This window comes from Hyaena hyaena, unplaced genomic scaffold (genome assembly GCF_003009895.1).
Source record: "Hyaena hyaena isolate Hyena2069 unplaced genomic scaffold, ASM300989v1 scaffold_450, whole genome shotgun sequence".
In the NCBI taxonomy this organism is placed as follows: Eukaryota; Metazoa; Chordata; class Mammalia; order Carnivora; family Hyaenidae; genus Hyaena; species Hyaena hyaena.
Window position 1 is genome coordinate 366347 of NW_024081084.1, and position 26867 is coordinate 393213.

Sequence of the window (26867 nt, forward strand, 5' to 3'; positions counted from 1 at the left end):
TCTGATAACTTTATACCTTTAGATGCTTACCTTTGTAGCAGTCACTTGTCTGAAATTTTTGTCAAAGTGAAATGTTTTGTTTCAAAGAATTAAGGTGTGTTGCTTTTGCATAAAATTTTTTTACAAGTCAGGGAAAACTGAAGAGTTTAATGAGTATGAAATAAGCTACCAGTGTTTTTGATTGGGTACAGACAAGCCCATGCTTGTATGTTCCAAGAGAATATATTATTGGACCTGTTTAGCCTGTGATAATGACCTTTCTTATAAACCCCCATAGTATCATACTGCTTCATTATTTTTTTGCAAAAGGTTAAGTAGCATCTCACAATCCAAGATCATTGTGATTACTACATGGTATATTTCTGCCAGAAGTTTTTACTAATTGCAAGTCAACAGCCACCTGTTGCCAGTTTCATGTCTTAAATGTAAACACTGCTTTTTAACTTTATAAATTGAGTAAAGTCAATATTAAAATCTGTTTTTTTCTACAGCAGTCCAGTTTATATTTTTCAGTGCTACCTTACAGTCTGTCATTTAAGGTGGACCTTATAAAGCAAGTTCCAAACCCAAGTTAGAAGGGCCTGTGTGTATAAATGTATAATAGCTACAGCATCATTGTTTTTCCTTTCATTTTAGCTTGTGTTTCCTTGTAATTAAAATCTGTAATATATTTATTTCACAGTTTATATAGCGCCCATCAGAATGACATCTATCTGGGTGCTTTACAGTTTTAAGACAGTTTCAATACTAAAACACTCAAATAGGATCAAGCCAACAAGTGACAGAACAAAGCCACTCTTTCTTAGTTTTTGAAGAAAACTCTTAGTTTTTGAAGACAAGCTAGAAAGAAAGCACCTGAAATAAATGATAATATTTATAATAGAATTTTAATATATGTTAGCAGAATCGTTGACTTGGGCGTCAGAAGCCTTTCCAAAAGGCTTTTATTTTGAAGGAAAATTAGTTTGTGTTGAGGGGCCTTGCTTGTAAACCAACTTCCTTGTAGTGGGGATAGAAACCACTTATGCTGGTGGTCACTAATGCTTTTCTAACACTGATTTTTTTTCTGTTATACTTACAGTAGTGGAGAAAATGTGACTGTATTATAGATTACTGTTTAATAATTTGAGGAAAGTTCAAAATATGTTAAGAAAAAGATTATAGAATAGCATATGCAGGTTCTTCTCTTTGCAAATACACATTTTATAAACTGTGCCTATATACCTATAACAAGATGTTATTATTGATTACTTTCAGTGGTGGTATTATGGAATTTTTTCTGGTTTTTCCAGTTCCATGTTTTTTTTAGACTACTACCTGTAACATTTATGACTTACAGAAAACATTATTTTTAAGCACTAAAACAATCTTGAAATAGCTACCATAAGACAGAGCTAATAGAGTTTATGTTAACTTTCATGTTTTAAATAAGGGAAGCCATGAATAATCCTGATAGACCAAAGTACAGTGCTTACCCTATAGACTTTTGTTTTAATATATGAGACTTTGTATTATTTTGTCCTTGGAATATTTGACTGTTATTGTCAAAAGTATAGGATTGAGAGTTAGCAAGCATTTTATTTCAGTAACTAAAAAATTTAAACTGTATTCCACTTAAAAAACTGTCTAGAGCATTTCAGATCCTTGAGAACCGTACTATAAGTGTGAAGCTTGGGTTGTAAACTGCATGGAAATTTGGTAACTTTTGATGCACAGATGCATTGTGCAAGGACCCCGAGCCTCCAAGTATAGCACTAAATACAATTGCATTGTCTGACAGAGTTAAGCTATTTGAAAAACATTGTTTTCAGTACTGATTGAACAGTTATAAAACAGTTGCCCTGGAAGGAGCCATTGTGGCCATTTTGTAGGTGAGGGAACTGAGGCCCAGAAAGTTCAAAATTTGCCCAGGTTTTATAGTGAGTTAATGTAGGAACTGATATTCATAACCTGTGTTCCTGGTTCTTTATACTGCACTTGGAATTTAATTAAATAATTAATTTTAGCATAGATAATATATTTATACAGTTCAAAAATCAAAAGGTACAAAAGGTAGTCAGCAGAAACTCTTTTCTAGTTTTGCTGTCCGCAACCCAGTTCTTCACACTAAAGGGAACAACAAAACACATGTTTTGTTTCTTTTCAGCACTTATTATATTTCTATAAAGAAAACTCCATTTAAAAATATGATCTAATGGGTATTATTTAGCTCCACATTGCACTTCATCAGTGAAAAATTAATTTAAGGCAAACAAACTTACCTTTGGATCTAAATAAGCATGCCTTTTTTAAGAGCCTGGAGCTTTTTTGACCTATCAGAACCTGTAAATAGGTTATCATAAAGTTCATAAGCTGAGTGTTTTATAATACGCCTCCTTTTCCATGGCAGTGAGTGTATGGAGATAGAACTTCTAACCTCTTCTCAACAGTCTGGGCAGTGTCAGTGAAGTATGATGATGGTGGGTTTTAGTTCTCTGATATAGGAAACCGTTTAAGTAAAGGATCTTATTTTACAACGTTGTCAGCAATCCTTTTACATAAAATATGGTTCTACATGATTCATTCTAAGCTGATAGCTGATTGCCTCTCATAAACTGCTTTTATTTTTGTTCCATAGTTTCTGCCACCTTTGCTCATGCATCACTACAGTTCTAAGTTTACTGCATTTCCTTCTCACTATTATTTACACTCTAATGGTTTAGCCAATCTCAAATATTCATTGGGATTAGGTATCCATTCTCCCAAAGTCATTTCTAATATTAAGTCTGATAATTCACATGAATGAACAAATACAGAAATATAAATAATTTAAATGTTGATTGATTTTGAAGTTTATTTCACTGTAATGACAACTTGTGTACTTGTTTTGAATTTGTCATGCCAACAAAATTATGAATCTCTACTCTAAAGATGAACTAAAACAGCATAGAAGTAACCCAAAAACTCATTATCTATGATCCTCCAACCCATTCTTAATCTAGAACAGATAGCACCTTACTCTGATAATGAGTACTAACCTAGGCAGAATTTCCTTTTTGAAAGGTTGTCAGGATTTGAGCATAGAAAACGAGGGTGAGGATATACAAGAAGCACATAAATAAGCTAAGTGCTGTTAGTAAATCCGAAATGTCCTGTCCTAGAAATGGTACTGTAAAAAGTGGTTGGTTTCTCAGGTCAGCCACTGAAAGCTTATTTAGCCCACAGTATATAATTGTATAGAACAGAATCAGACTGTAATAGTATAGAACAGAATCAGACTGTAATGCTTCTCTGAGAAACTGTTGCAGATTTTAAATAGCCAGTTAATGAATGAGCTTTGGGAATGAATCCTGTTTTAATGAAGAATTGCCTAAATTTTCCTAAGTCCATCATCATATGTTTGTTAAGTGTAAATTAAAAAGTTATGTAGTGATGTTTTAGGAACTTTCGTAGCCATGTAACTTTCTCCTCTGTCTATCTGACATACTGTGGCATTTTTAGTATATTCTGTTTAATTTGCAATTTGACCCTTCCGAAAGGTTAGCTGTCCCTCTTGATAAAACAAATCTTATATTTGGTATATGCTGCCTCAACTTGTCAACTAAATTGGTTAATTTGAGAGAATTTAATATTCACTGAGGCTGAGCTTTGGGGGCTCATGTGAAAGGAGGACTCTACATGGCTGATTTACTATGATTTGGAATGTGCTGGTGGTACACAGCAGGTGAGTAAGTGAAATTGGAAGACTGCTTGAGGATATCATTTTATTTAAATTTTATTTAGTTTTATCTAAATAATGTAAGTGAAAATCAAGTAGATAGTGCCTTCAAATACCAAACTGTATATTTAGGCAGTATAGTTACTCCCCAAAATGTAGACTGTGGGCACACTGGCTAATTTTTGTGTTTATTGGCCATAGGTGTTACTAGCTTTATGGCTGCTATGCTGAAGTATGTAGTCAGGGCATTGTACAAAGACACTTCAATGAGGGGGCAATTGACAACTGAAATCTAGTGTTAAGTTCCACTCTCCACTTAGGCTCTATCCACTGGGAGGACTAGGTACCTTCTACCCAGGGGATATGCTTTCTAACTTACATAAATACTGGTACGTATTAAGGGAGGCCATGATTAATTCCACTTTTTGATCTGCACAGCGCAGCATTTCTGAGCACTGAAATTTAATTCACTACTCCTAATGATTATTGAGATGGATAAGGATTTAATAGATGCACTTAGTACTTTAATGTTGTACATCAACCATTTTATTATAGCAGATGTTAGAATAAGAATGGATTGTTATAGGACATATCTAAAATGTTTTAGTAGTTGGTGGAGTGATTTTTGCTTAGCAAAGTTTTAAAATAAGACTGGCTATGCTTTGTTTTTATCCTGGCCCTTTAAAGTGTAAATAAAGACTTATGAATCCAAGAATTTCCTAAGATACATTGTGGCATAGTATGGTACAAAAAACATGGGCTTTGGAGTCAGAAATACTCAGGTTCAAATCCCATCTTTGCCTTGCTATAAAACTGGTATAGATTAAGAATTGTGTTATATTTTCTTCATCTGTCAAAATACAAATGGGACCAGTCTATCTTATAGGGTTGTTGTGAAGATTAGAAGACCTAATGTGCAAGACAGGTGCTGGTTACTCATTAAATGTTTCCTTTCTACCCCTTAATCCTCTACCTCAACACCTTAAGACCTTAACTGTAAAAATCCAATAGAGAGTGTGGTGGTTTTTTTGGTTAGCTTTATCTTTATATTTGAGTTAACCCCCAAACCCTTTTTGTTTTTATACTTTTTGAACATAAGTCCAAGGTGTATTTCTGTACTTTAATACCTTACTTGGCTGATAGATGGTCTCCCAAAGTACCATTCTGAACTCCATTTGGATGTCCGTTGCTAGCATTCAATTATTTGAGCAGTTGTCCATGAATTTCATCACAGACAGATTTCATTGTTTCTTATAATAAAACCATGTCATTAGCTTAAATTTTTATCATGATCTGCCTGTCTGTCTTAGAAGACAAGTGCAATGGAAAAAATTCTGGTTAGTGAGATTGCTTCTCACTGGTTAAGACCATGAGGTAAAGAAATGGACCCAGTAAGAACAAACTCGACTTTGTTAATTTGGAGACATGTGTGGACACAATTAGTTAATTCTGTTAGAACTGAATCAAGAAAAAGGGAAACCCAGATTAATGTTGTGTGTGAAAAGATAAGTGTATTATTATGACTAAATTTTAGGCTTTTCTTTTGAAATAAAAAAGAGCCCCTAGATATCATAAAATCAGACTTAATAAGTTATGTATTATTTATAGATTATGAATAATTAATTTATAAATTAGTTTATAGTGGGATCAGACCCTCTCTCTAACTCTGAGCAAAGCTACTGAAACTGTTGAATTTGTGCTACTGTGTATGATATTTTGAAGAATGTGTGACTGTACTTCTAAACCTTCTAAACTTCTAGTTGAGAAAAAAATATTTTCATTTATTTAGGTGAAAATGCTTCTTTTTAGAAGATAGTAAAGGTATTATTTGCAGGATATGTCAGCAGTTTTGAACTGTCTTTTACATGCAAAATATTAATTTGCCCTTTTCTTATTATTTATATAGGCATTAATTCACGGACTAAACAGACACTATTACTCCATTACTATTAACTACCGGAAAAATGAACTGGAACAGAAGGTAAGTTAAAATTTTTTATCTTAGAAGGCCGTTTAAACTTTTACTTAGTATATTTGAATATGAATTGTTGGCCTTTTTCATTGATGTGTTCAAATATTTTTTCATTCCTAATGAATTTCAGGAACATAAAGCAATATTATATTGGACATATTAAAGACATTTACCTTATTGGTAGGTGCTAAAATAGAGAATAAGTAGGATACAAACATTAATGTTTGGTTTTATGATTAACTATAAAAATCTTTCTCCTCATTCTGTGATGTTTCTGATGAGTTTATCATTTCCAGTAAAATAACCTTTCAAGGGGCACCTGGGTGGCTCATTTAGTTGAGCTTCCGACTCGACTCAGGTTATAATCTTACGGTCGGTGAATTAGAGCCCCATGTCAGGCCCTGTGCTGACAGCTCAGAGCCTGGAGCCTGTTTCAGATTCTGTGTCTCCCTCTCTCTCTGCACATCCCCTACTCATGCTCTCTCTCTCTCTCAAAATGAATAAATGCTAATAAATAAATAAATAAAATGACCTTTTGAAACTTTCCAAGTTTGAAAGGAATAAATTAGATTATAATTGTATAGTACTTAAAACAAAAAAGAGGCGCCTGGGTGGCTCAGTCGGTTGGGCTCCAACTTCGGCTCAGGTCATGATCTCACAGCTCCTGGGTTTGAGCCCCACGTCGGGCTCTGTACTGACAGCCAGCTCAGAGCCTGGAACCTCCTTCAGATTCTGTATCTCCCTCTCTCTCTAACCCTCCCCTGCTCACAGTGTCTCTCTCTCTCTCTCTCAGAAATAGATAAAACATTAAAAAAACTTAAAGAAAAGAAAGAAACAACCCATATGTAAACCCTGTTTACAAGGGTAAACTTAAGGTGAATCAAAAGGGAAATGCAGGGGGTGCCTGGATGGCTCAGTAGGTTGAGCGTCCGACTCTTGGTTTCGGCTTAGAGCATGATCTCACCGTTCGTGAGTTCAAGCCCTGCATCAGGCTTCACACTTCACACCCTTGAAGCAGTGTGGAGCTTACTTGGGATTCTCTCTTTCCCTCCTTGCCCCTCCCCTGCTCGCTCTCTCTGTCTCTCTCAAAATAAATAAGCTTAAAAAATTTTTTTTAATTAAACATTAAAAAAATGTTTAAATGTGGTAACATTTTCAGATATTTATAGCTAGATTCTTACCCCATTTTATACTAGGCAGTTTTAAAGTTTGATTACCTTAAAAATCACCTCACATCTTGGTGGGTTGTAACATTCTTTTGTTTCTACTATTTTAGGATTATTTTAACTAATGCCAAATATTTAAGTCTGCCTGTTGCTTTTTGAAATTATAATCAGAACTGCTTTTTTTTTTTTTTTAGTATTAGTCATCTTCCAAATTAGCTTCTTGTATTTCTCTCTGAGAAAGATTTATAAAATTTTTTCTTTTTTTCTTTTTTTGAGAGAGACAAAGACAGCAGGGGAGGGTCAGAGAGAGAGGGAGGCACAGAACCAGAAGCAGGCTCCAAGCTCTGAGCTAGCTGTCAGCACAGAGCTGACGTGGGGCTCGAACCCATGAACCGCGAGATCATGACCTGAGCTGAAGTCGGACGCTTAACTGACTGAGCCACCCAGGCCCCCCAACACTTATAATTTTTAAAAGCACTGAGTACTATTGATAGCCAGTACATTTTGGTTCCCATATGACTCTCAGGTCCAAATGTGACTAGTAATCAATAGTAAACAAGACCTTTCTTAACTGGTTTCAACTGTTCCTCACAAAGGTACCTTAGGAGGGTATTCACCTCTAGCGCATGAGGTACATGAGAAGTGGGATAAATTGGGCTGTTCGTACTGCCCCTCTTTCATTTTTTTAAAATTTCTTTTAAATTTTATTTATTTATTTTTTTAATTTACATCCAAGTTAGTTAGCAGATAGTGCAATAATGATTTCAGGAGTAGATTCCAGTGATTCTTCCCCTTGTATAACACCCAGTGCTCATCCCGACAAGGGTCTTCCTTAATACCCCTTTCCCATTTAGCCCATCCTCCCACCCACAACCCCTCCAGCAACCCTCAGTTTATTTTCTATATTTAAGAGTCTCTTATGTTTTATTGCCCCTCCTTGTTTTTATATTTTTGCTTTCCTTCCCTTATGGTCATCTGTTTTGTATCTTAAATTCCCCATATGAATGAAGTCATATGATTTTTGTCTTTCCCTGACTAATTTCAATTAGCATAATACCCTCTAGTTCCATCCACATAGTTGCAAGTGGCAAGATTTGTTCTTTCTGATTGCCAAGTAATATTCCAGTGTGTGTGTGTGTGTGTGTGTGTGTGTGTGTGCGCGCGCGCGTGTGTGCACATACATACCATGTCTTCTTTATCAATTCATCTGTCAGTGTTGCCTCTTTAAACCAGATGACCCCCATTTTTAATCTCATACATATATTGTGGGGAGGATGTGCTGTATAAGGCATTCATCAAAAGGAGAATTCTGATTTAAGTTTTATAATACACTGTTTTAAAAAGTCAAAGTTACCAGTAAACTCACCCAAAGGTCCTGTGTGCTTTGAGCATGGTGATGAGTGAGAGGCTGCAGGGGCTAGTTCTTTGCTGTCCTGAGGGGACACACAGAGCCTTTAAGCTCTCTTCCAGTGGCTTGCCTATGTCCCAAAGTTTATTTCTACTGTGGTAGATTTAGTTGATAGCTTGGAGTATATTTTTAACACTTATTTTTAATTTTTATAGAATAGATACTGGCCATGAAAAAGAGCACCAGCCAGACACAAACTGAGAATTTTTATATGTGAATATTTTTTCAGTCTGATATCTGACACCCAGCTATTTAGAAATATCCAGCTAATTATACATCAGCCTTTCCTCCCTTTTTAACCCCCAGATTTAGCCACTATCCTTAACATAAAAGACACAGATACAAATACCTACGTAAGTTAATTAATGTTATGTTTATGCTCCTTCTAGCTCAGTTCAGATACTTTTATGGTATCAAAGGCCCTACCTTTACTCTTAACCCATCAACCTGTAATTAGCTTTATACTTACTCAGGGGTCCCAACGGAATCCTTGTTCAAGCGTGGTAGGGATATCCTCATGCTCTGTGGAAACTGCATTAGAAGTGGTGGGAAATCCAGTTCTCCACACTCAAGTACAGGTAGCTTTATAATATATATAGTTGCAGCTGCACCACAATTTCCTGAAGATATATTATCTAGAACACTTATCAGTGGAGAAGATGGGAAGCAGTCAAAAAATTGGACTTAGTTGTGTAGGATTTTTTCAGGGTTTTTTTTGCAGGTTACTCTTGTCTCTTCAGGCCCTTGAATGGGAATGGAGGAATTTGGAGCTATGTGCCTTGCAAAGTCTCGTAAGTGATTTTTGACATGCAGTTTATTCTCTAGCGTTAAGAAACCTTTGTGCCACATATAACTGCAAGTCTCTAAGCAAGTAGAATAGTTTTTCTAAACCAAACTCTACACTTCTAGCTACGTCTTCAGATTATGGCTCATGGATCTCACAAAATAGACTGGTTCTAATGGCAAAAGAACGATAACCATTTTTTTCACAGTGATTTTGAGTCATTTTAAAACATTACCCAATTAAAAGTTTAACTAAAGAACATTTGTAGAATGATAAGACTAAAGAAAAACTGTCTTAAAAACTCTAAACTTTAAAATTTAGGAACTTTCAGGAATTACATACTCCGACCTAGGAGTCCAGTTTGAGAAACAGTGAACTAAGGTGTTTAGTTCCATGATCACTAATAGAGTCTGATCCCAGTTTGCTGATTTGATTGCAGACTATATAAATCTGTGATTTCCTGCCCAGTTACATGACTTTTCATTTAAACAGTAAGGAAGTTTTCATTTTAAAAATTATGGATGGACTATTAGAATTGAAAAGAAACTTAGTATCTAATATAAGCCCTCAATTCATAAATATGTAAACTGAGGTGCAGTAAGATTTACATCAAGTCATTCAGTAAATGGAGCATTTACCTCCTTACCTTAGCCTTTGAAAACTGGGCTGTATGAACTATTAGAGATCTGGTGTATAACATAGTTTTTCATTCATTATGCATTCAATAGATACTTATTGAATGTTTGTTTGAGTAGATATTGTTCTAAAATATACATCGTGGTGATCTTGAAATCAACTGGGCAAAGTTTCTACTCTTTTGATATTTCTTCAGTAAGAGAGAAATGCAATAATAAAAATTTCAGGTTTTGATCGTGTTATAAAATAATAAGGCAGGTAAAAGGAAGAAAAATGTTTAACATAGTGTAAGATGGCTTTTTTATATAATGTGGTGAGGAATGCCATCTATCTTTAAGGAAATGAGAAAGGTAAGTCATGCAAAGATAAGGATAGCCTTTGTGGCAGAAGGACAGCAAATACAAAGGCCATTGGGTTGGAATACTTCTTAGGTTATATTAATATAAATTTAGGAGAATTCCTATTAGAATTTAAGTTAATAAAATTAAATTTTAAATTCATTAATTCCAAAGTTTTTTCTGTGAAATTGTTTCTTGAGACAAGTGAGGAGGTATCCTCAATGCAGGAAAATTATTACTTTTTCTTTGTATCTTTCAGATGTTGCTAAATTTGCATAAGAAGAGTTGGATGGAAGGTTTGACACTTCAGGACTACAGTGAACACTGTAAACACAATGAATCAGTGGTAAAAGAGATGTTGGAATTAGCCAAGAATTACAATAAGGTGAAAGTTACTTCCCACATTTATTTCTTATAATCTTTAGAATACATATGATTAGATGGCAAGTATTGTATAAATATATACTGGTTAAAAATAGCATGGCCTAGGGGTACCTGGGTAGCTCAGTCAGTTAAGCATCCCAACATCAGCTCAGGTAATGGTCTTACAGTCCATGGGTTCAGGCCCCACAACAGGCTCTGTGCTGTCAGCTCAGAGCCTGGAGTCCGCTTTGGATTCTGTGTCTCCCTTTCTTTCTGCCCCTATTCACTTAAACTATCTTTCTCTGTCTCTCAAAAATGATAAAACATTTAAAAAATTAAAAATAGAGTGGCCTATTTTATAGATCAGATAATAAACATTTGGACTTAGCAGGCCGTCCAGTCTGTGGAGATACTCAACTCTGCTGTTGTAGAAAAGTAGCCACAGACAGTATGTAAAGGAGTAAGTGAGGCTGTGTTTCAGTACAACGTTAATAAAATAGGCAGCTGGCTAGATTTGGCCCATGGGCTATAGTTTGCCAACCCCTATTGTAGGCCATATAAAGTATTTTTACAGACATTTTTTGATTATCCAAAGGGCTTTGTCTTTGAAGAGAATGGGAAACGAGGAGATGTAGGATAACAACAGCATTTAATACTTCTACATACAGTTTAGTTTATGAACTTTCTTTTTTCCGTTTAATAAGCGTCTATTGAAAACCTAACATGTACTAGGCACTGAGAATATGGTAAGAAGCAATACTTGTCCTCACAGAACTTATTTTCTGGTAGGGGAAACAACAAAGAAACATAATATAATATATTAGGATTGGTGCTACAAAAAAATAAGTGATGATGATGTAAAGAAGAATAACTAGCAGCGCTCCTGGGTGGCTCTATCATTTAAGCATCCAACTTTGGATTTTTGACTCTGGTCACGATCTCTCAGTTCATGAGATTGAGCTCTGTGTCAGGCTCTGCACTGTACAGAGCCTGCTTGGGATTCTCTCTCCCTTTCAGCCCCTTCTCTGTGTGCTCGCTCGCTCTCTCGCTGTCTCTCTCTCTCTTTCTCTTTCTCAGTATATAAATAAACTTAAAAACAAATAACAACTAGGGGAGATCATGTATATGAGGATGTTTAAAAAGTTGTATTTTGTAGAATCTCCTGAAAATGTTTATTGTGTACTATAATATATGAAGCCATAATATTCTTGTTCATAGATTTATATTTTTTATAATTCTGAAATTTAGAAAATACTTGAGCTATGACTAAAATATATCTTCTAGGGGCACCTGGGTGGCTCACTCATTTAAGTGTCCAATTCTTGATTTTGGCTCAGGTCATGGTTTCACAGTTCATGAGTTCGAGCCTCATATCAAGCCCTTCATTGACAGTGTGGAGCCTGCTTGGAATTCCCTCTCTCCTTCTCTCTCTGCCCCTACCTCTCTGTCTCTAACTAAACTATATATATATTTAAAAAATAAAATGTATCTTATATTAGTTTCCAAGGGCTGCCTTAACAAACTATCATAAACTGGGTATCTTAAAACAAATACATGGCCTCATGATTATGGAGGCCAAAGGTCAAAATCAAGGTGTTGGCAGGGCCATGGTCCATCTGAAGCCTCCAGGGGAATGCCTTTCCTTTCCTTTTCCAGGTTCTTCAGTCCCAGGTTTTCTTTAGCTTGTGGCAACTTTAATCTCTAACCAGGGTTAAGAGTTCAGTATATCTTGTTTAGGGACATGATTCAACCCATAACATATATTTTACAGCTTTCTTGGCCAAAATCCACATGAAAAACAGATTTTGGGGGGATCTGGGTGGCTCAGTTGTTTAAGCATCCAGCTTCAGCTCAGGTCATGATCTCATAGTTCGTAGGTTCAAGCCCTGCATCAAGCTCTGTGCTGACAGCTCAGAGCCTGGAGCCTGCTTTGGATTCTGTGTCTCCCTGTCTCTCTGCCCCTCACCTGCTCACATTCTCGTTCTCTCTCTCTCTGTCTCAAAAATATATGAACATTAAAAAATTTAAAAAAAAATTAAAAAACAGATTTTACATTTTTGACCGAGTACATGCAAATAAATGTATGTATGTATATGTAATTGCAACAAAAGTTTTATAAAACAATATTTACCCTTATTACATGTGGTATATTGCTTTTTTTCTCATTTGACTTAATTTTGTTTCAATTAGATACATATTATATACATGTACATATAGTTTGCAACCCATTAATGGACTGAAAACCTATAATTTGTAAAACATTTATGCATGGTTTTGTTGACAAATATCGATTGATTATTACCCATACAAGTTGCAGTGGAAAAGAAGGATCCTTTCTTCACTTTTGGGCAAACAGAGGCAGTATAAAAAGTTCACAAATAATCAGAGTAGTCGGCCAAAATTGGTGTGTCCCATATCGTGTCAGTATTCACATAGTCCACAGACCAGCTGATTCCATATCACCTGGGATCATGTTAGAAATAGAGACTCTCAGACCTACTGAATGAAAATCTACATTTTATCAAGATTTCCAGGAGATCTGTGTACTCATTCAAGTTAGAAGTTAGAGAACACTGCCATGGTGAAGATTGTGAAGTCCTGTAGAGATTCAGAGGCTCTTGCTTTTTTTTGTGAAGGACCTGGGATGATGTCTTAGAGAATACAGCATTTGAACTAGACCCTTAAAGCATAAATAAGATTTGGACCTACAGACAAATGTTAACCCTAGGCAAAATAAATATCACACACAAAGACCAGGAGACAGAAAAGGCAAAGACCACCTTTAGGAAACTGTGTTAGGCTAGAGTATATAAATATATGAGGTTGAGTGGGGGAAGAGTTTTTTAAAATCATTGATTTCAAGTAACAGGATTTGGAATACCTGGGTAGAGTTATTTTTGACTAGGAGTATGATATACCCAGAACCTGATTTTAGAAAGGTAATTTGACGACAGTATAGAAGAAGGGCTGTGCCGGAAGAGGAGATTTGACATGGAGGTTCTGTTCAGGAGGAGCTTGCTGTTAACCAAACAAAAGGTACTAGGTATTTGCTTTAACCAGAGTGGCATTGGGGACAGAGGCATCAACAGTCAAATGAAGAAAACATGGTGCCTGGATAGATGGAGTGAAAGAAGAAGGAGGAATCAAAGATGAATTCAGGGCTTCTTGCCTAGGTAACTAAAAATGTATTAGTACCATTAAAATTTTCCAATTTTGAAGTAGAAAGTTTGAGAAAGGAGATCAAGTTCTGTTTTAAACAAGCCAGTAGAAAAACAGGACTAAAAATTAAAGATAGGAGCTAAAGCTTAAGATTTTGGAGACAGCTACATTTTTTTTTGGTTGTCACACCAAAAAGTAGTATTTCTCAGGGTTCCTGGGTGGCTCAGTCAGTTTAGCATCCAACTCAATTTCAACTCAGGTCATGATCTCACGGTTTCCGAGATGGAGCTGTGCATTGGGCTCTGTGTTGACAGCAAGGAGCCTGCTTGGGATTCTCTCTCTCTCTCTCTCTCTCTCTCTCTCTCTCTCTCTTTCTCTCTCTCTCTCTCTCTCTCTTTCTCTCTCCCTCTCCCCCTCCCCCCCCTTGCTCCTGTGCGCACAGGCTCGTTCTCAAAATAAATAAAGTTTAAAAAAAGTAATATTTCTCTTTTTTACATTAAACACATCTTATCAAAATAAATACTAGCCAAGAGACTGTATGAAATTTGCCACATGTAGCAGGAAGTCTTTGGAGAGAATTTAGCTTTGAAAAAAGTTGATGGGCTCATACAAACTAAATTCCAGCTGAATTAGGTCTGGCTTTAAAGAGCATGCCCTGATTTATATGCAATGTTCCAGCTGGAAATCATTGATTCTAGATTATAGGGAAAGTATTTTTTTATCTTTCTAGTATATTTTCATGCTGTGAAGATTAAAGAGAAAGAAGTAGTTTATCATACTTAAAACAGCTAACCTTTTACACATTAGTGACTTAAGTAATATTATTCAGCAGACTGTAGGAATGGTTTTCATTTCTCTGTAACATTGCAAGTTTTAAGTAAATTCATATTGGTACCACTGCCAGGAAATAACCTATTTATGGTTACTGCTGCCCATCCACAGAAGTTTTTCCTATTTTACAGTTTTAAAAAATCTCTGTAGTACTCAAAAACTTGTAAGGTTTGGTTATAAAATGAAAACAATGTGTAAGCTGTGATATGAAGGAGTCCAAATTTGAGAATGTAATTCCCTCTGTGATTGAAAGAGAATGTGGTGGAGTTTTTAGTAACACTTAAAATATAAAAAGAAATGCCCATGCTACCAATTCTTCATAGTATTCTTTTTAATTGGTTGGTGTTTTAAACTAAGGTAATTACTGTTAGGTGCCAGTTAGCTCCTAAAGTGAAAGAAGATTAGAAAATAATTAAATTCCTTTGTCCCAACTTTTGTATTTCAAGTCTGAATTTCACACAAAGATTCTGCTTGATTACTAGTCATTGATTTCTCTAATTACTAAATTACAGCACCCACACTCTGTTATTTCAAATCTCCTCTAATTTATTCGTGGTAAGATGTATCAAGTTTTATAATATTGATAATATTTGATTGGATATTTGTAAATGAATGTGCAAGTGAAAAATGAATTATAAAAGAGCATTTTAAGAATAACATAGGGTGGGGGTAGGGGCGTGCCTGGGTGGCTTAGTTGGTTGAGCATCTAACTCTTGATTTTGGTTCACGTCATGATCCCAGGGGCATGGGATTGAGCCCTGCAATGGGCTCCTTACTGAGTATGGAGCCTGCTTCAGATTCTCCTTTCTTTCTCTCTCTCTCTCTCTACCGCTCTCCCCTGTACAGACCCACCCACATAATCTCTCTCTCTCTCTCTCTCCCCCTCTCCCTCTCCCTTTCCCGCTCCCTCTCTCTCCCTCTCTCTCCCTCTCTCTCTCTCCCTCTCTCTGCCTCTCTCTCCCTCTCTCTGCCTCTCTCTCCCTCTCTCTGCCTCTCCCTCTCTCTCTCAAAAAAATAAAAAATAACATAGAGGGGGCACCTGGCTAGCTCAGATGGTAGAGCATCAAACTCTTGATCTCAGGGTCATGAGNAATCTCTCTCTCTCTCTCTCTCCCCCTCTCCCTCTCCCTTTCTCTCTCCCTCTCTCTGCCTCTCTCTCCCTCTCTCTGCCTCTCTCTCCCTCTCTCTGCCTCCCTCTCTCTCCCTCTCTCTCCCTCTCTCTCTCTTTCCCTCTCTCTCTCAAAAAAATAAAAAATAACATAGAGGGGGCACCTGGCTAGCTCAGATGGTAGAGCATCAAACTCTTGATCTCAGGGTCATGAGTTTGAGCCCCATGTTGGATGTAGAGATCACTTAAATAAATAAAACTTAAAAAAAAAAGACAGACATGAAGATTTGCCTTGTTTTCAAACATGTAGCCCTGTAAATTCTGAGATCTGACAGTTTACCTTTCAGGTAGAAATAGTGTATAGAAAATAGTTTATAGAAAAACTCTATAACCTGAAAGAAAATTCAGGTATATTTTTTATGTGATTACATATAAAACATGTAACTATTTGATTATATTTGGTTTACTACAGTAGCTGTTTTAAGTGGGAAAATGTTTTATGCTAGTGTAATAAGATAGGAAAAAAATAATAAATTTTGGGAAAACCAGGCCAGATTATCATTATTTAAGTATGATAGGATTGTTTACAATCAAACAATAATCTATGAGACTAAACTAGAAAACCCATTGAAAAATATTGAAAATTATATTGAAAAACATAATAGATAAATCAGTTCACAGTAACCAAAATTATAAAATACTTTAAAAAAAATTACCATAAGAAATACATGTGTAAATGTATATGACTTATTTGAATAATACTAAAAAAACTTATAAATAGATTGTCTGGTTTTCAAATGGGAAGATTCAATATTGTAAAGCTGTTGTCAAGCTTTCCAAAGATTACATTAATGCTATCATTAAATATCAATGAGGTTTATAGTTTTGATAACTTGACAGTAAAGTTTATATGCAACAAAAATAATAACTAACATTTATTGAACGCTTGTTAGGAGTCAAACTGGGAGAAAATATGTACTGGTAACACAGAAAGGGCTAGCATCCAAAAATGTATAGTATCCACAAGAATCCCTATAATATAGTTTTAAAAAAATCAATTATTTGGAAAAAACAGCTAGAAAACTCACTGAAAACAAATGGCATATAAACATGAAAAGACAAGTTCAACATTATTAAATAGTCAAAGAAAAAATTTTATTTTTAAATATAAAAAATGGGAAAATGCATCACTAGTGGGTAAGAGATACAGCACTTTTAGAGGCTATATTTCAATTATAAATGCGTATAACTCTTAAAACTAACATGTTCTCTTTTAAGGTTATTATAATTCTACAAGAACAGACTTACAGAAGTATTTACAACCCGCTATTATGTGTAGAAATTATATTGTATAACAATATGAAAAGTTCCCACTGTGTTACCTATCTTCCTTTTCTTTTTCAAAAATACCTCTGTATTTTTATCTCAACGTATTATTTTATGAACAGTGTCACCTCAAAGATGGAAAATAGAGGAATGATATACTTTATGTAAATCCTGAATTTATTTTCAGTTTTTGCATTAGTCAGATGTTGCTTGTATCTAAGATCACGTTAACTCAAAGTATCAATGGCTTCAACAAGTTAGAAATGTAGGTCTCTTAATAAAGAAAAAAAAGAAAGAAATATAGGTGTCTTGCAAGTTAAGGCCAGTATGAAACTATGAAGTCCTCACAAACCCAGATTCCTTCTATCTTTGGTTCCCCTTTCCTCATATTGGCTTCTATCCTTTAGATATCCTCACAGTTCAGGGTGATTGCTAGAGCTTTAGCCATCCCATCTGAGTTCCCAGCAACTGGTTAAAAAGGAAGGGCAGAAGGGGGGATACATCTGAGCTAAATCAGCTCCTTTTCACAGTCCTTTTTGTAAATCCTACCCAACAGCGCTTCTGATTATAGTTCGTTGGCAGACATCAAGTGGACACATCTTGCTTTAAGAAAGGATATATATATATATATATATATATATATAGTAGTCTTTTACCTGGTAGTCTTTTACCTGGGAGCAGCACTGTCTTTAATGAAATTAGTGTTGTATTACAAAAGAAGAAGGGGAAGATACATATTGGGTAGGCATCTAGTAGATTCTGCCATAGAAGTTTTTCAACAAGCTGAACTCTTAATTTCTGTTACGGGTGCATACACATACACCTATGATGTTAATTGTATATCCCTATTTCATGTAATTACACTTTTAATTTGGATTCCCTGTAAGATTTTTATAATTTATGCTGTGCAGGCAGCTTATTAAATCATGGGTTTGGCTTTTTTATTTTATGTGTCATTAAAAAGTAGTTATTTCCTGAATTGTCATGAATGTTGCTTCAAGGTCTTTGGAGATAGTACTGTTGGAAGTTAACGGTTGCATTGTTTATTGGCTGTATGCTATATGTGTCCCCATTGTTCTTTGTGCACATTCAGTTTTGTATATTTCATACTGCATTGCAGTTTGAGATTTCCAGGCAAGTAAAGTCCGAATGTGAGCTCCATGAGAGGGAACTATCTTATTCAGAAGGAGTACTTAATAGTGATTATTGAATATGTAAATGAAAATTCTTCTGTTGAGGACATGTATAGAATGTACCTGAAATGTTACAAGCTATTCCATAAGGAGAGTTAGAAATATTTTTTTTATAATAGGAGTATTGCTGGGATTAACATATGGTTCCCCCAAGGAGATAGTACCTAGTTTCTTCATATGTAAAATGTATATTAACTTACTTCACTGGGATGTTTTAAGGATTTAGTAAATCAATATTTGTAAAAGCAAGTGTAATGATAATATGCACTTACTGATAGTTGTAGGAAAATCAGTTTTATGTTGTCCAAACTCACACCTCTTCTCCTGTCTCAAATTTCTAATGGTTTCACGTTTGCTATTTTTGGTTTCTCAAGTATGTTATATAAAAGTCATTTCTTTAAACTCATTCTTTACCCGCCCCTTAACCCAGTAATGTGATTTTCAGTTATATAGTCAATACATTAACTTCATATAAAATCAAGAAAGAAGTAAAATATAGTATCCTGAAATTCACTAGCAGTTATGCAGAGATTGTTTAATGGTGAAAGAAATTACCATCTATGTGATTTTAGAAAACATATGTTTATTAAAGGGGACCGGGGCATGTTACAGAGTAAAGAAAGTTAATATTACAAAGGGAAGAAAAGAAGCTCAAGGACCAGAGAAGTACGAAGTGGAATAAGAGACATGGTATCCTAGAAGCTGAGAGGTTAAAGGATTAGAAGAGCAAACAGTGATTGAAGAAGTTGTTTAAGGCATTCAGAAAGTTTAAGAAAACTGAGTTCATTGGAATTTACCTGGTGGAGATCCTTAAAAGAGTGTTAATGAAGTCCAAAGAATCCAGTCCGTATTTTTTAAAGGGCAAATAAAATGGTAGAATCTAAGATACAGGTTTTCCATGTAAGAAATTTGACCATTACCAAAAAAAGGAGAATGGAGTTAATGGGTTTAGTAAAAGCCTCTTTAAGATGGGGGTACGTCTGAGGGGATTATGGTAACAGACCAAATTCTAGGAATTTCTTAGAACTGTGCAGACCGTGCATGATGGGATAGCCATCTGGGGGTCTTTGTTGATAAACTGTTAAAAACGTTTCTAGTGTGAATAGCCACAAACATTTTCAGTGCTTTTTTGTTGGTTGAGTAAACCGAAGAGCATGAATGCAAAAGCAAAATTTGATGCCAAATCACAGAAGTTGCCATAAACACAGAAGTTCCCCTAGTGAGGACACTGCCTGTGCCTGAATTTCATTTGTTTCTGCTGCTACCATTTCTTATTTTTCCTGGTGACTAGCCAGATTAGAGCTATGAATGAAGACAGGCTGGTCTTGCCCAGACAGTAGATGAGATCTAGGTAACGTAGATAAGTGGAGAAAACATTGAGGGTTTGGATGTGATGATCTGGTCTCATCTGGTGTATCTTAGAATGAAAGAGATGTGCTTATTCTTTGTCATGGGGGTTTGCAACCTTAGTATATGCCTAAATCTACAGCTGCTCCTCACTTTCCAGATGGCATCTATGGCTGGGAGTACTTTTTACCATCTGCACTTCTCAAAGAGTTTGTGAACTCTCTCTTTTAATTATTGGAAATGGAAAAACTAATTGGTAAAGTGGTTAAATGATGTAAAAGATTTTAAAAATTAAGTTAGAGCTTTTTATGTTCTGTTTAAACTTTTCAAAAAAGGACCAGTGCTTTAAATGCTTTTTGACTTTCATCTTTGCATACCTGCCATCTTTGATATTTGCGATACTCCATGATACTTTTTAATAACTATTTTGTACATTGACTGATATTTTGAGCCAAATTCCAAAACTCTTACCTCCTTCCAATACTGTACTGTTTTTAACATGTGCATAGAGCAGCTAACACTGAATGAATGCAGAAGACAAACTTAAGTGACTTGTTCCATTCATCAATAATAATGTCGTCAAATAGGTAAGTTATAGTGTCAGGATTTGTAAAAGCAATTGAGAAAAACGAACTTTTTATGTGTTGCCTTTGTTTCTATATATGTAAATCATTGGGATAGTGGGGAAGCAATTTCCCACTTAGATAATACTTTTTTAACTAGCTGAGAATAATAGGACTGACATCTGACTCTGAAAATGAACATATTCTCTATCTAGGGAATTCTAGATTTGGAGTGTTATTAACTTTTATTTTTCCTTCCTTCAGTTTTATGAGTCACAAATGTATTTTCTTGATGATGTGTTGTAAATAAGTACCCTCTAATAATCAGTAGATACAGTACTTATTCACCATCTTTTCTCTTTAGGCAGGTTCTACTGGGGAAAATTCTCTAGATAGTTTGTCCATTTATAAAATTAGACACTTGCCATCTTTGCTCATTTTCAAGTTCTCTGTTTACAAAACTATTAAGAAGGTGTGAAATGCAGCCAAACTTCCCAGTTTATGGGAAATGTCTGATGATTGCATTTCCTACATGTTCATTGTTCACACATGAAGAAATTTGGCAGCTGCAAGATTATTAAGTTTAGAGTATCCAAATCTAACCCTCACTGGGATTTTGGTTTCCTGCTTTCCACCCCCACCATCTCACCCTCTTTTGTAACCATAGTTGTGGTGAGTGCTATAGTCTTATTTCTTAAGGTGGGTGACCCTTCAGTTTTCTTTGTTTTCCATTTATCAGGCACTAAAGACAGAGTTCATGTGATGTAGAGTCCTGGCTTCAGACAGAAACATACCCAGCCTCTTAAGTTCCTTCTCAATAAAGAGGTTTTATGGTGGTGCTATTGTTGAGAGAGGGGGGCAGTAGTGGTAGTTATCTAAACGCTATAATTATTTCATAATTACTTGCTAGAACATTTATGGTCATGCACCTAGGAGTCTGTAGCTAACTGATAATAGTAGAAAATGGTTTGTGTATATTTTGGTTGATTTTGTTTATACTTGATTTGGATTGTAATTCAAGTAAGTTTTTCATGCTGAAAACTTCAGATTACTCTATTTCTTCATGATTACTAAAGATCAGTCATGGAGAATTGAGATTTTTTTTTTCTGAATACGTGTACTACTTTTAGAGATTTCAAATATGTAGAGTTATGACGGGAGAAAACTATATGATTTGTTACGTGGGTCAAAAGTAAGCAGCTCCTTGGGGCGCCTGGGTGGCTCAGTTGGTTGAGTGTCCAACTTCATCTCAGGTCATGATCTCACAATTTGGGAGTTTGAGTCCCACATCGGGCTATGTGCTGACAGCTTAGCGCCTGGAGCCTGCTTCAGATTCTGTGTCTCACTGCCCCTCTGCTCGCCCACACGCTCTGTCTCTTTCTTTCTCTCTGTTGCTCTCAAAAATAAACAAACATTAAAAAAAAAAAAAAAGCCACCAGTTCCTTTGATCCAAAGAGATACTGGTAGTTAAATAGATACTGGTTATATACAGATTCCATTGAAAAGAAAAAGACAAAGAAATGGGAAGTTGGGGCAAAGGTTGTGACGAGAGTAGGACAAGGGAAAGAAGACAGAATAGGACTGGTTAGCATCATGGTGCCTTGAGCAGCTGATCCAGGGGCTTCTCTCCAGGTTAGCCATCCCTCAAAGAATTCTCTAACAGTTTCCAGATAGTTAATACTATCATTCAGTGGTCCAGTTTGACATATTCAGTGTCTTTTACATATCTCGTAAGTCTGTTTTCAAAATGCCGGTGGTGGTAGTTTTTACTACAACTGAAGAGTAGCAAAATTGCTTTTTTGTTTAATAAGTCACTTGAATAAAAGGTTCTGTGCATGAAACTTATGATCACCATTGTCTTTGGTGAATATTCTACAGTGGGAACAGTAAATTTAGAATTTGAAACTCTGTCCTTTGTGTTTCATTCACAGGCTGTAGAAGAAGAAGATAAGATGACACCTGAACAGCTGGCAATAAAGAATGTTGGCAAGCAGGTGAGGTGTACTGTAATAGGCTATGCAGTCGCATAAGAACATGCTCTTGTAGACTTAAAACTGTTTTAGGGCCTGCATGATTTTTTTCCTGTCTGTTCACTCTACAGTTTTCTTCTGTCATGTAAATACGATGCTAATTTTAAAGGTCACTGAATTACTTGATGTCAAATTCTCTTTGCCATATATAGTGAAGTCACAAATACCTGTGAGATACTATCTTTAGTGAAAATAATTTACTAGAAATAAATTAGGAAACTTAGGTCCTTACTTAATGTTAATTTTTCAAGTATTATTTTTACTGGAAATAATATCAGTGAATAATAGAATGGTAGATTTATTTCATACGTAATAGTTTTGTAAATGATACAGTTTGTCAGTTTGTAGGCTTTGATATGCAGGTAATGTTCCTGAGAAGGCTTAGGGCCCCGTTTGATTATAGTGAGTGAAGAAGTGTTTTAAGTATTTGCTCTTTCACTTTTCCAAGATGAAATCTATATTTTAGTTCCTATTTTCTGAGGGTTGGGGGAACACACCAACCAATTAAAAGAATCTACAGATTAATTAGACTGTTTTTTAAAGAATGTTGATTACATTTTTTTTCATTTCATGGAACATGGTTATCATATTGCTGATGTTGGCAGAATCTTGATATTTCAGATGCAAGACACTAAGCTGTCTTTGCTTTCAGCCATCCTACCATATGCTCTGATCCCATCACATCTCACAAGCTATGTAGGTTTGGGCCAGGACCATTCTTGGATGGGAAATCTCTAAGAATCACCCAGCTGCCACAAGAAGTAATGTAGATAACTGAGGGAAGTGTGTTACCAATTCACTACAAAACCAGTTACTCCATCAGAGCAGGAGGGGCAAAGGTCTGACTTAAATATCACAATCAGGGAAATGAAATCTCACTACTGTCTGAATATTATAATTTAAAAATAAGAACTCTCCCAAAACAAAATGAAGTATAGTTCATCTTAATCTCTCATCCTGTTTGATATAGTTACTCTTGTTGTCTTTTCCCACTATTTATTGTAGTCTCATATTTATTATTAGATCACCAGCTTGGAGCCTTGCACTTTATAGAACTATTTTTTGACTGAATCTGAAGCTACGATGTAGATTGTATTAACAGCAACAAGTAAAAGGTCTAAATTAAAAGCAAAGCTGAAAAATATGTAATGGGGAGAGTTGAATAATCATCAGAATCATTTTTCAAAGTACAGTATTTCACTGGTTTAACCTATTGCATGGCAAAAGCAAACCTGTCTAGAATGAAATCAGATCACTCTTTCTCCTTCCAGTCTTTCGAAAAGTCACTTTCACCTAAAATGTCCTAAGGCTTATTTCTGAAATACAGAAAGTTTAATATGTGGTCTAGTTACTTGAAATTATTTGTATCATGTTGCATCTCTGGGTTGTTTAAGGAAATGAAGCATATATTGAAATTGTAATTTAGGAAAGAACAGCCAAGAAATAATTCCAGTGATGAACATTTGTTTAAAGTCAGGAGTCTTGGGTATTTTAGCAATACCCAAAACGAAAATCATGTTTTAATTGAGGGGTTTTTATTGTGTGCAATATATATATAATTTTAAAGCTTTCATATTTAGCTGATATACTTCATTCAGCTCAACCTTAAACATGAATATAAATTAAGCATTTTAATTTGACTTCATTTATTAAAATGTTTTTTAACTCAGACATTCATATATGGATTTGATTAGGTTTCATTTACAAGATATACCTATTATACTTTACTATGATCTTTTTTTTTTTTCCCAAAATAACTATAAAATATGTATTCTTAACAATGTAGAATTGGTCCAAATTGAATTTTAATTTTTAAACTAACATTTACTTTTGATCCAAGAATATTTCCTGAATCATTTAAAGCACCTTTCCTGAAATATTAAACTTATACATGAATTAAATTTAAATTAAAATGACAGAGGAAGTAATGAGAATTCACACTGAACTCTTACCTATTGCGATGTCTGCTTTGAGTAAAGAACCCACTCAGCCAATAAATAGGAATGACAGAAAATACGCACACATACTTGGGCTTATGCACACATATAAATGCTTATACATTGTTTTTTTAAAAATCAGATGCTGCGGCTGTATAGAATTCCTTGTTACTCTTTGTAATTTCTGGTACAGAGTCATGGCATTGATTATGTAAATCAGTCTTTCGCTACAATGAAATATACAACAAAAATACCAGATTTACAAATCTGTTATTTTATCAGGTACTTAATTTTTTAATATTTATAAATCCTAAGAATGTAACAATATATTAGGAAAGTTAAGTTTTAAAATATATATAAATTTATGTTTGGCTTTCTTTACCAATTTCATTAGTTCTGTTCTGTCAGTAATATGGTTCCTTTTTCTTTTTCTTTCCCCATTTTTTTTAAATTTAGGACCCGAAACGTCATTTGGAGGAACATGTGGATGTACTTATGACTTCAAATATCGTCCAGTGTTTAGCAGCTATGTTGGATACTGTCGTATTTAAATAAAACAATGCAAAAGGCTATTAGTGATACTTTCAGCATATATTCCTCTATTGTTCCTAATGTTCAAAATCAAGGGACCTCTGAAGGTGTGTTTGGTTAAATGTAAGACATCTGGCATCATTTGCAGCACTGTAACACCTTCAGTCTCAGTTGTGCAATTACTTCTGTTTCTTTAGTCAGGGTCTTTGCAGATTCCAAAGTTGTATAAGAATACATCAAAGTGGACAAATTTTGTTAAGATCCCATTTAATATTTGAAGAAAACAGTAACACAAATATATTTTGATTGTTGCTTACAAAATAAAATACATTTACAATCTATGTCTCCTGAGGTTTTTTGGCACTGGGTGGAATTGACAGAATAACATTTGACAGTGCTCTAGAAATCTCACACAAAGATATGTTTGTCTTTGCAATTTAAGATCTTATAATACATAAAACATCAGTGTGATAACAAAACTTCACAAATGTAAAATGATTGCCATTAAGGAGTTGCTGGCCCATTAGTGAGTAACCCAGAAAAAAAAAATGTTGACATATTTGAAATATCTGTCACAAATTAATATTGTATATTCAGTTTCTTAATGTGTTAGACTTTTCAGGATTTCAGTGGAGTACGTTTAAGAAGAAAAAGGGGACAATGTTAATTTAGACTTTATCTTGTTCTTAAAGAGTACATTCTGCCAACAGTGTTGAGATTATCTGGGAGTGACCTGCCACAACTCCGTTAGACTTTTAGCTAAGACAGCAATAGAAGGTATATAATCTCTTCAAAGCAAAATGAGAAAAATCACTATAATGTGAGTTTGATATCATGAACACATAGGAAATTATTTTATTGTTTTCTCTCATCTTTTCCAAATTAAAAATACTCAGTGTCCTGATAAAGACAAAAATTTGACTTATGGCAGGTTTTATAGAGACCTTACCCCTCACCCTGTTTCTAACCTGATTTACATAAATAACTGCCCCCATTAATACTCATGGCACAGCACCATACTGGGTACACTAAGGAGTATGGGAAAACATATGGAGACAGATTTCATTCTTGTCTGTACCCTTTGTGAAAATATGGTAAAAATGTTCGTTTCTGAGACTTCGTTAAAAAGGATTTTACTTGGGGGCTTAGAATTTAGACTTAACCTCTATAAGAAGTGGTAGACATGTGGTAGACCACATTACTGTCCTGTTTGAACAATTCTAGGTTCTTGTTGGTTGCCTAATGAACAGTTACCAGAAACTAAAAGTAGAAATGGCTTAAATCCCCTCTGTGTTTCATAGACTCTTTTTTGGTGGGATAAGAGATATTCTGAGCATTTGCTTGTCTTGTGGCTTTTTTCCTACATATAGTATGTTTTATGTAGGACATGTAACATGTATTAATAATTTCATTGTTGAAATTATAACAACTAACCATTTACAATTAAAACATAAGTGGAAGTTAGCAGAAGTTTTCCTTTTGCCTTCCTTTTGGATACATGATTTTTCCCTTTACGTAAATAGGGTTCTATCTATGATTTATTTCACAGATCTTGCTCATTAGACTTATTCAGGACTTTTTTTCATACAGTATATATGCCCTCAGAAGAAGGCCTCAATAATCCAAGGGCTGTTCTCAACATTTGAAATAGGTTTCTTTGTTTTTCATTTTACTCTCCTGAAAATATCTCCTGAGAAGGTTTACACAGTGCCTGCCTTTTGCTCTTGTTTGATCGCCTCATCAATCCTGGACACCCTCACAGCCAGTACCGCTTTCTCCTACTTGGTTCGTGTTGGAGGCCTTCCCAATTTCAAAACCTTATCAGGATCCCTCCTAGCAAAAACCAGCATTTTCTTTGGAGATTTGAAATGGATCAAAATTTGGATGCCCTGAGTCTCCATGAACACTTTTGTCCTGGAATGTGCAGCTATTTCAGCAGCAGCCTCATGGCTCGGGTCCAGTCAGGAATTGAAATGACTTCTTTAATCACAAGCTCAATAAGGTGTGTGTGTGTGTGTGTGTGTGTGTGTGTGTGCGCGCGCGCGCGCGCGCCTATGTGAGCATCTTTATCTATCTATTATGCAGCGTTGAAGCAGCACAAGAACCCACACTGCTTGCCTCTAGCATTGAGCTGTCCCTGTTTTCCTCTCAGACTAGCATGGGGACATGGGAAGCTCCAGCCTCAACAATTCAGTGTGATCTTCCTGGACCAGCAGCCCCTGGGTCTTCTGGGAGCTCATTATATATATGGAATATACATTATATATACAGACCTGAATCAAGAATCCTGGCGTGGTTCGTATGCACTTTCAAGTCTGAGAAGCCCTGCTGCACACAAGTATGGCTCAAGAGCAGGTGTGCCGATTTTGAAGAAAGTCTGAGTTTTCCTTTTTGAACATATGTAAGTTCAAGGCATAGACTGTAGTGAGGAATCACTGAATTTAGTAATGATAATCTAAGGTCAGAATGCACATTTAT

General features: G+C 35.3%; 1 protein-coding gene across 2 annotated transcripts in view; it reads left to right on the forward strand.

Moving 5' to 3' along the window:
* Positions 1-24730, forward strand: part of PSMD14 (proteasome 26S subunit, non-ATPase 14) — a 101476-nt gene extending 76746 nt beyond the window's left edge. For both annotated transcript variants that reach the window (XM_039253449.1, XM_039253450.1), the window contains 4 exons: positions 5604-5678; positions 10261-10386; positions 21823-21885; positions 24315-24730. In XM_039253449.1, coding sequence (XP_039109380.1) covers positions 5604-5678; positions 10261-10386; positions 21823-21885; positions 24315-24413 — 363 coding nt within the window. In that variant the 3' untranslated portion in view covers positions 24414-24730. The remainder of the gene's footprint in view (positions 1-5603; positions 5679-10260; positions 10387-21822; positions 21886-24314) is intronic.
* The last annotated feature ends 2137 nt before the right edge of the window (positions 24731-26867 follow it).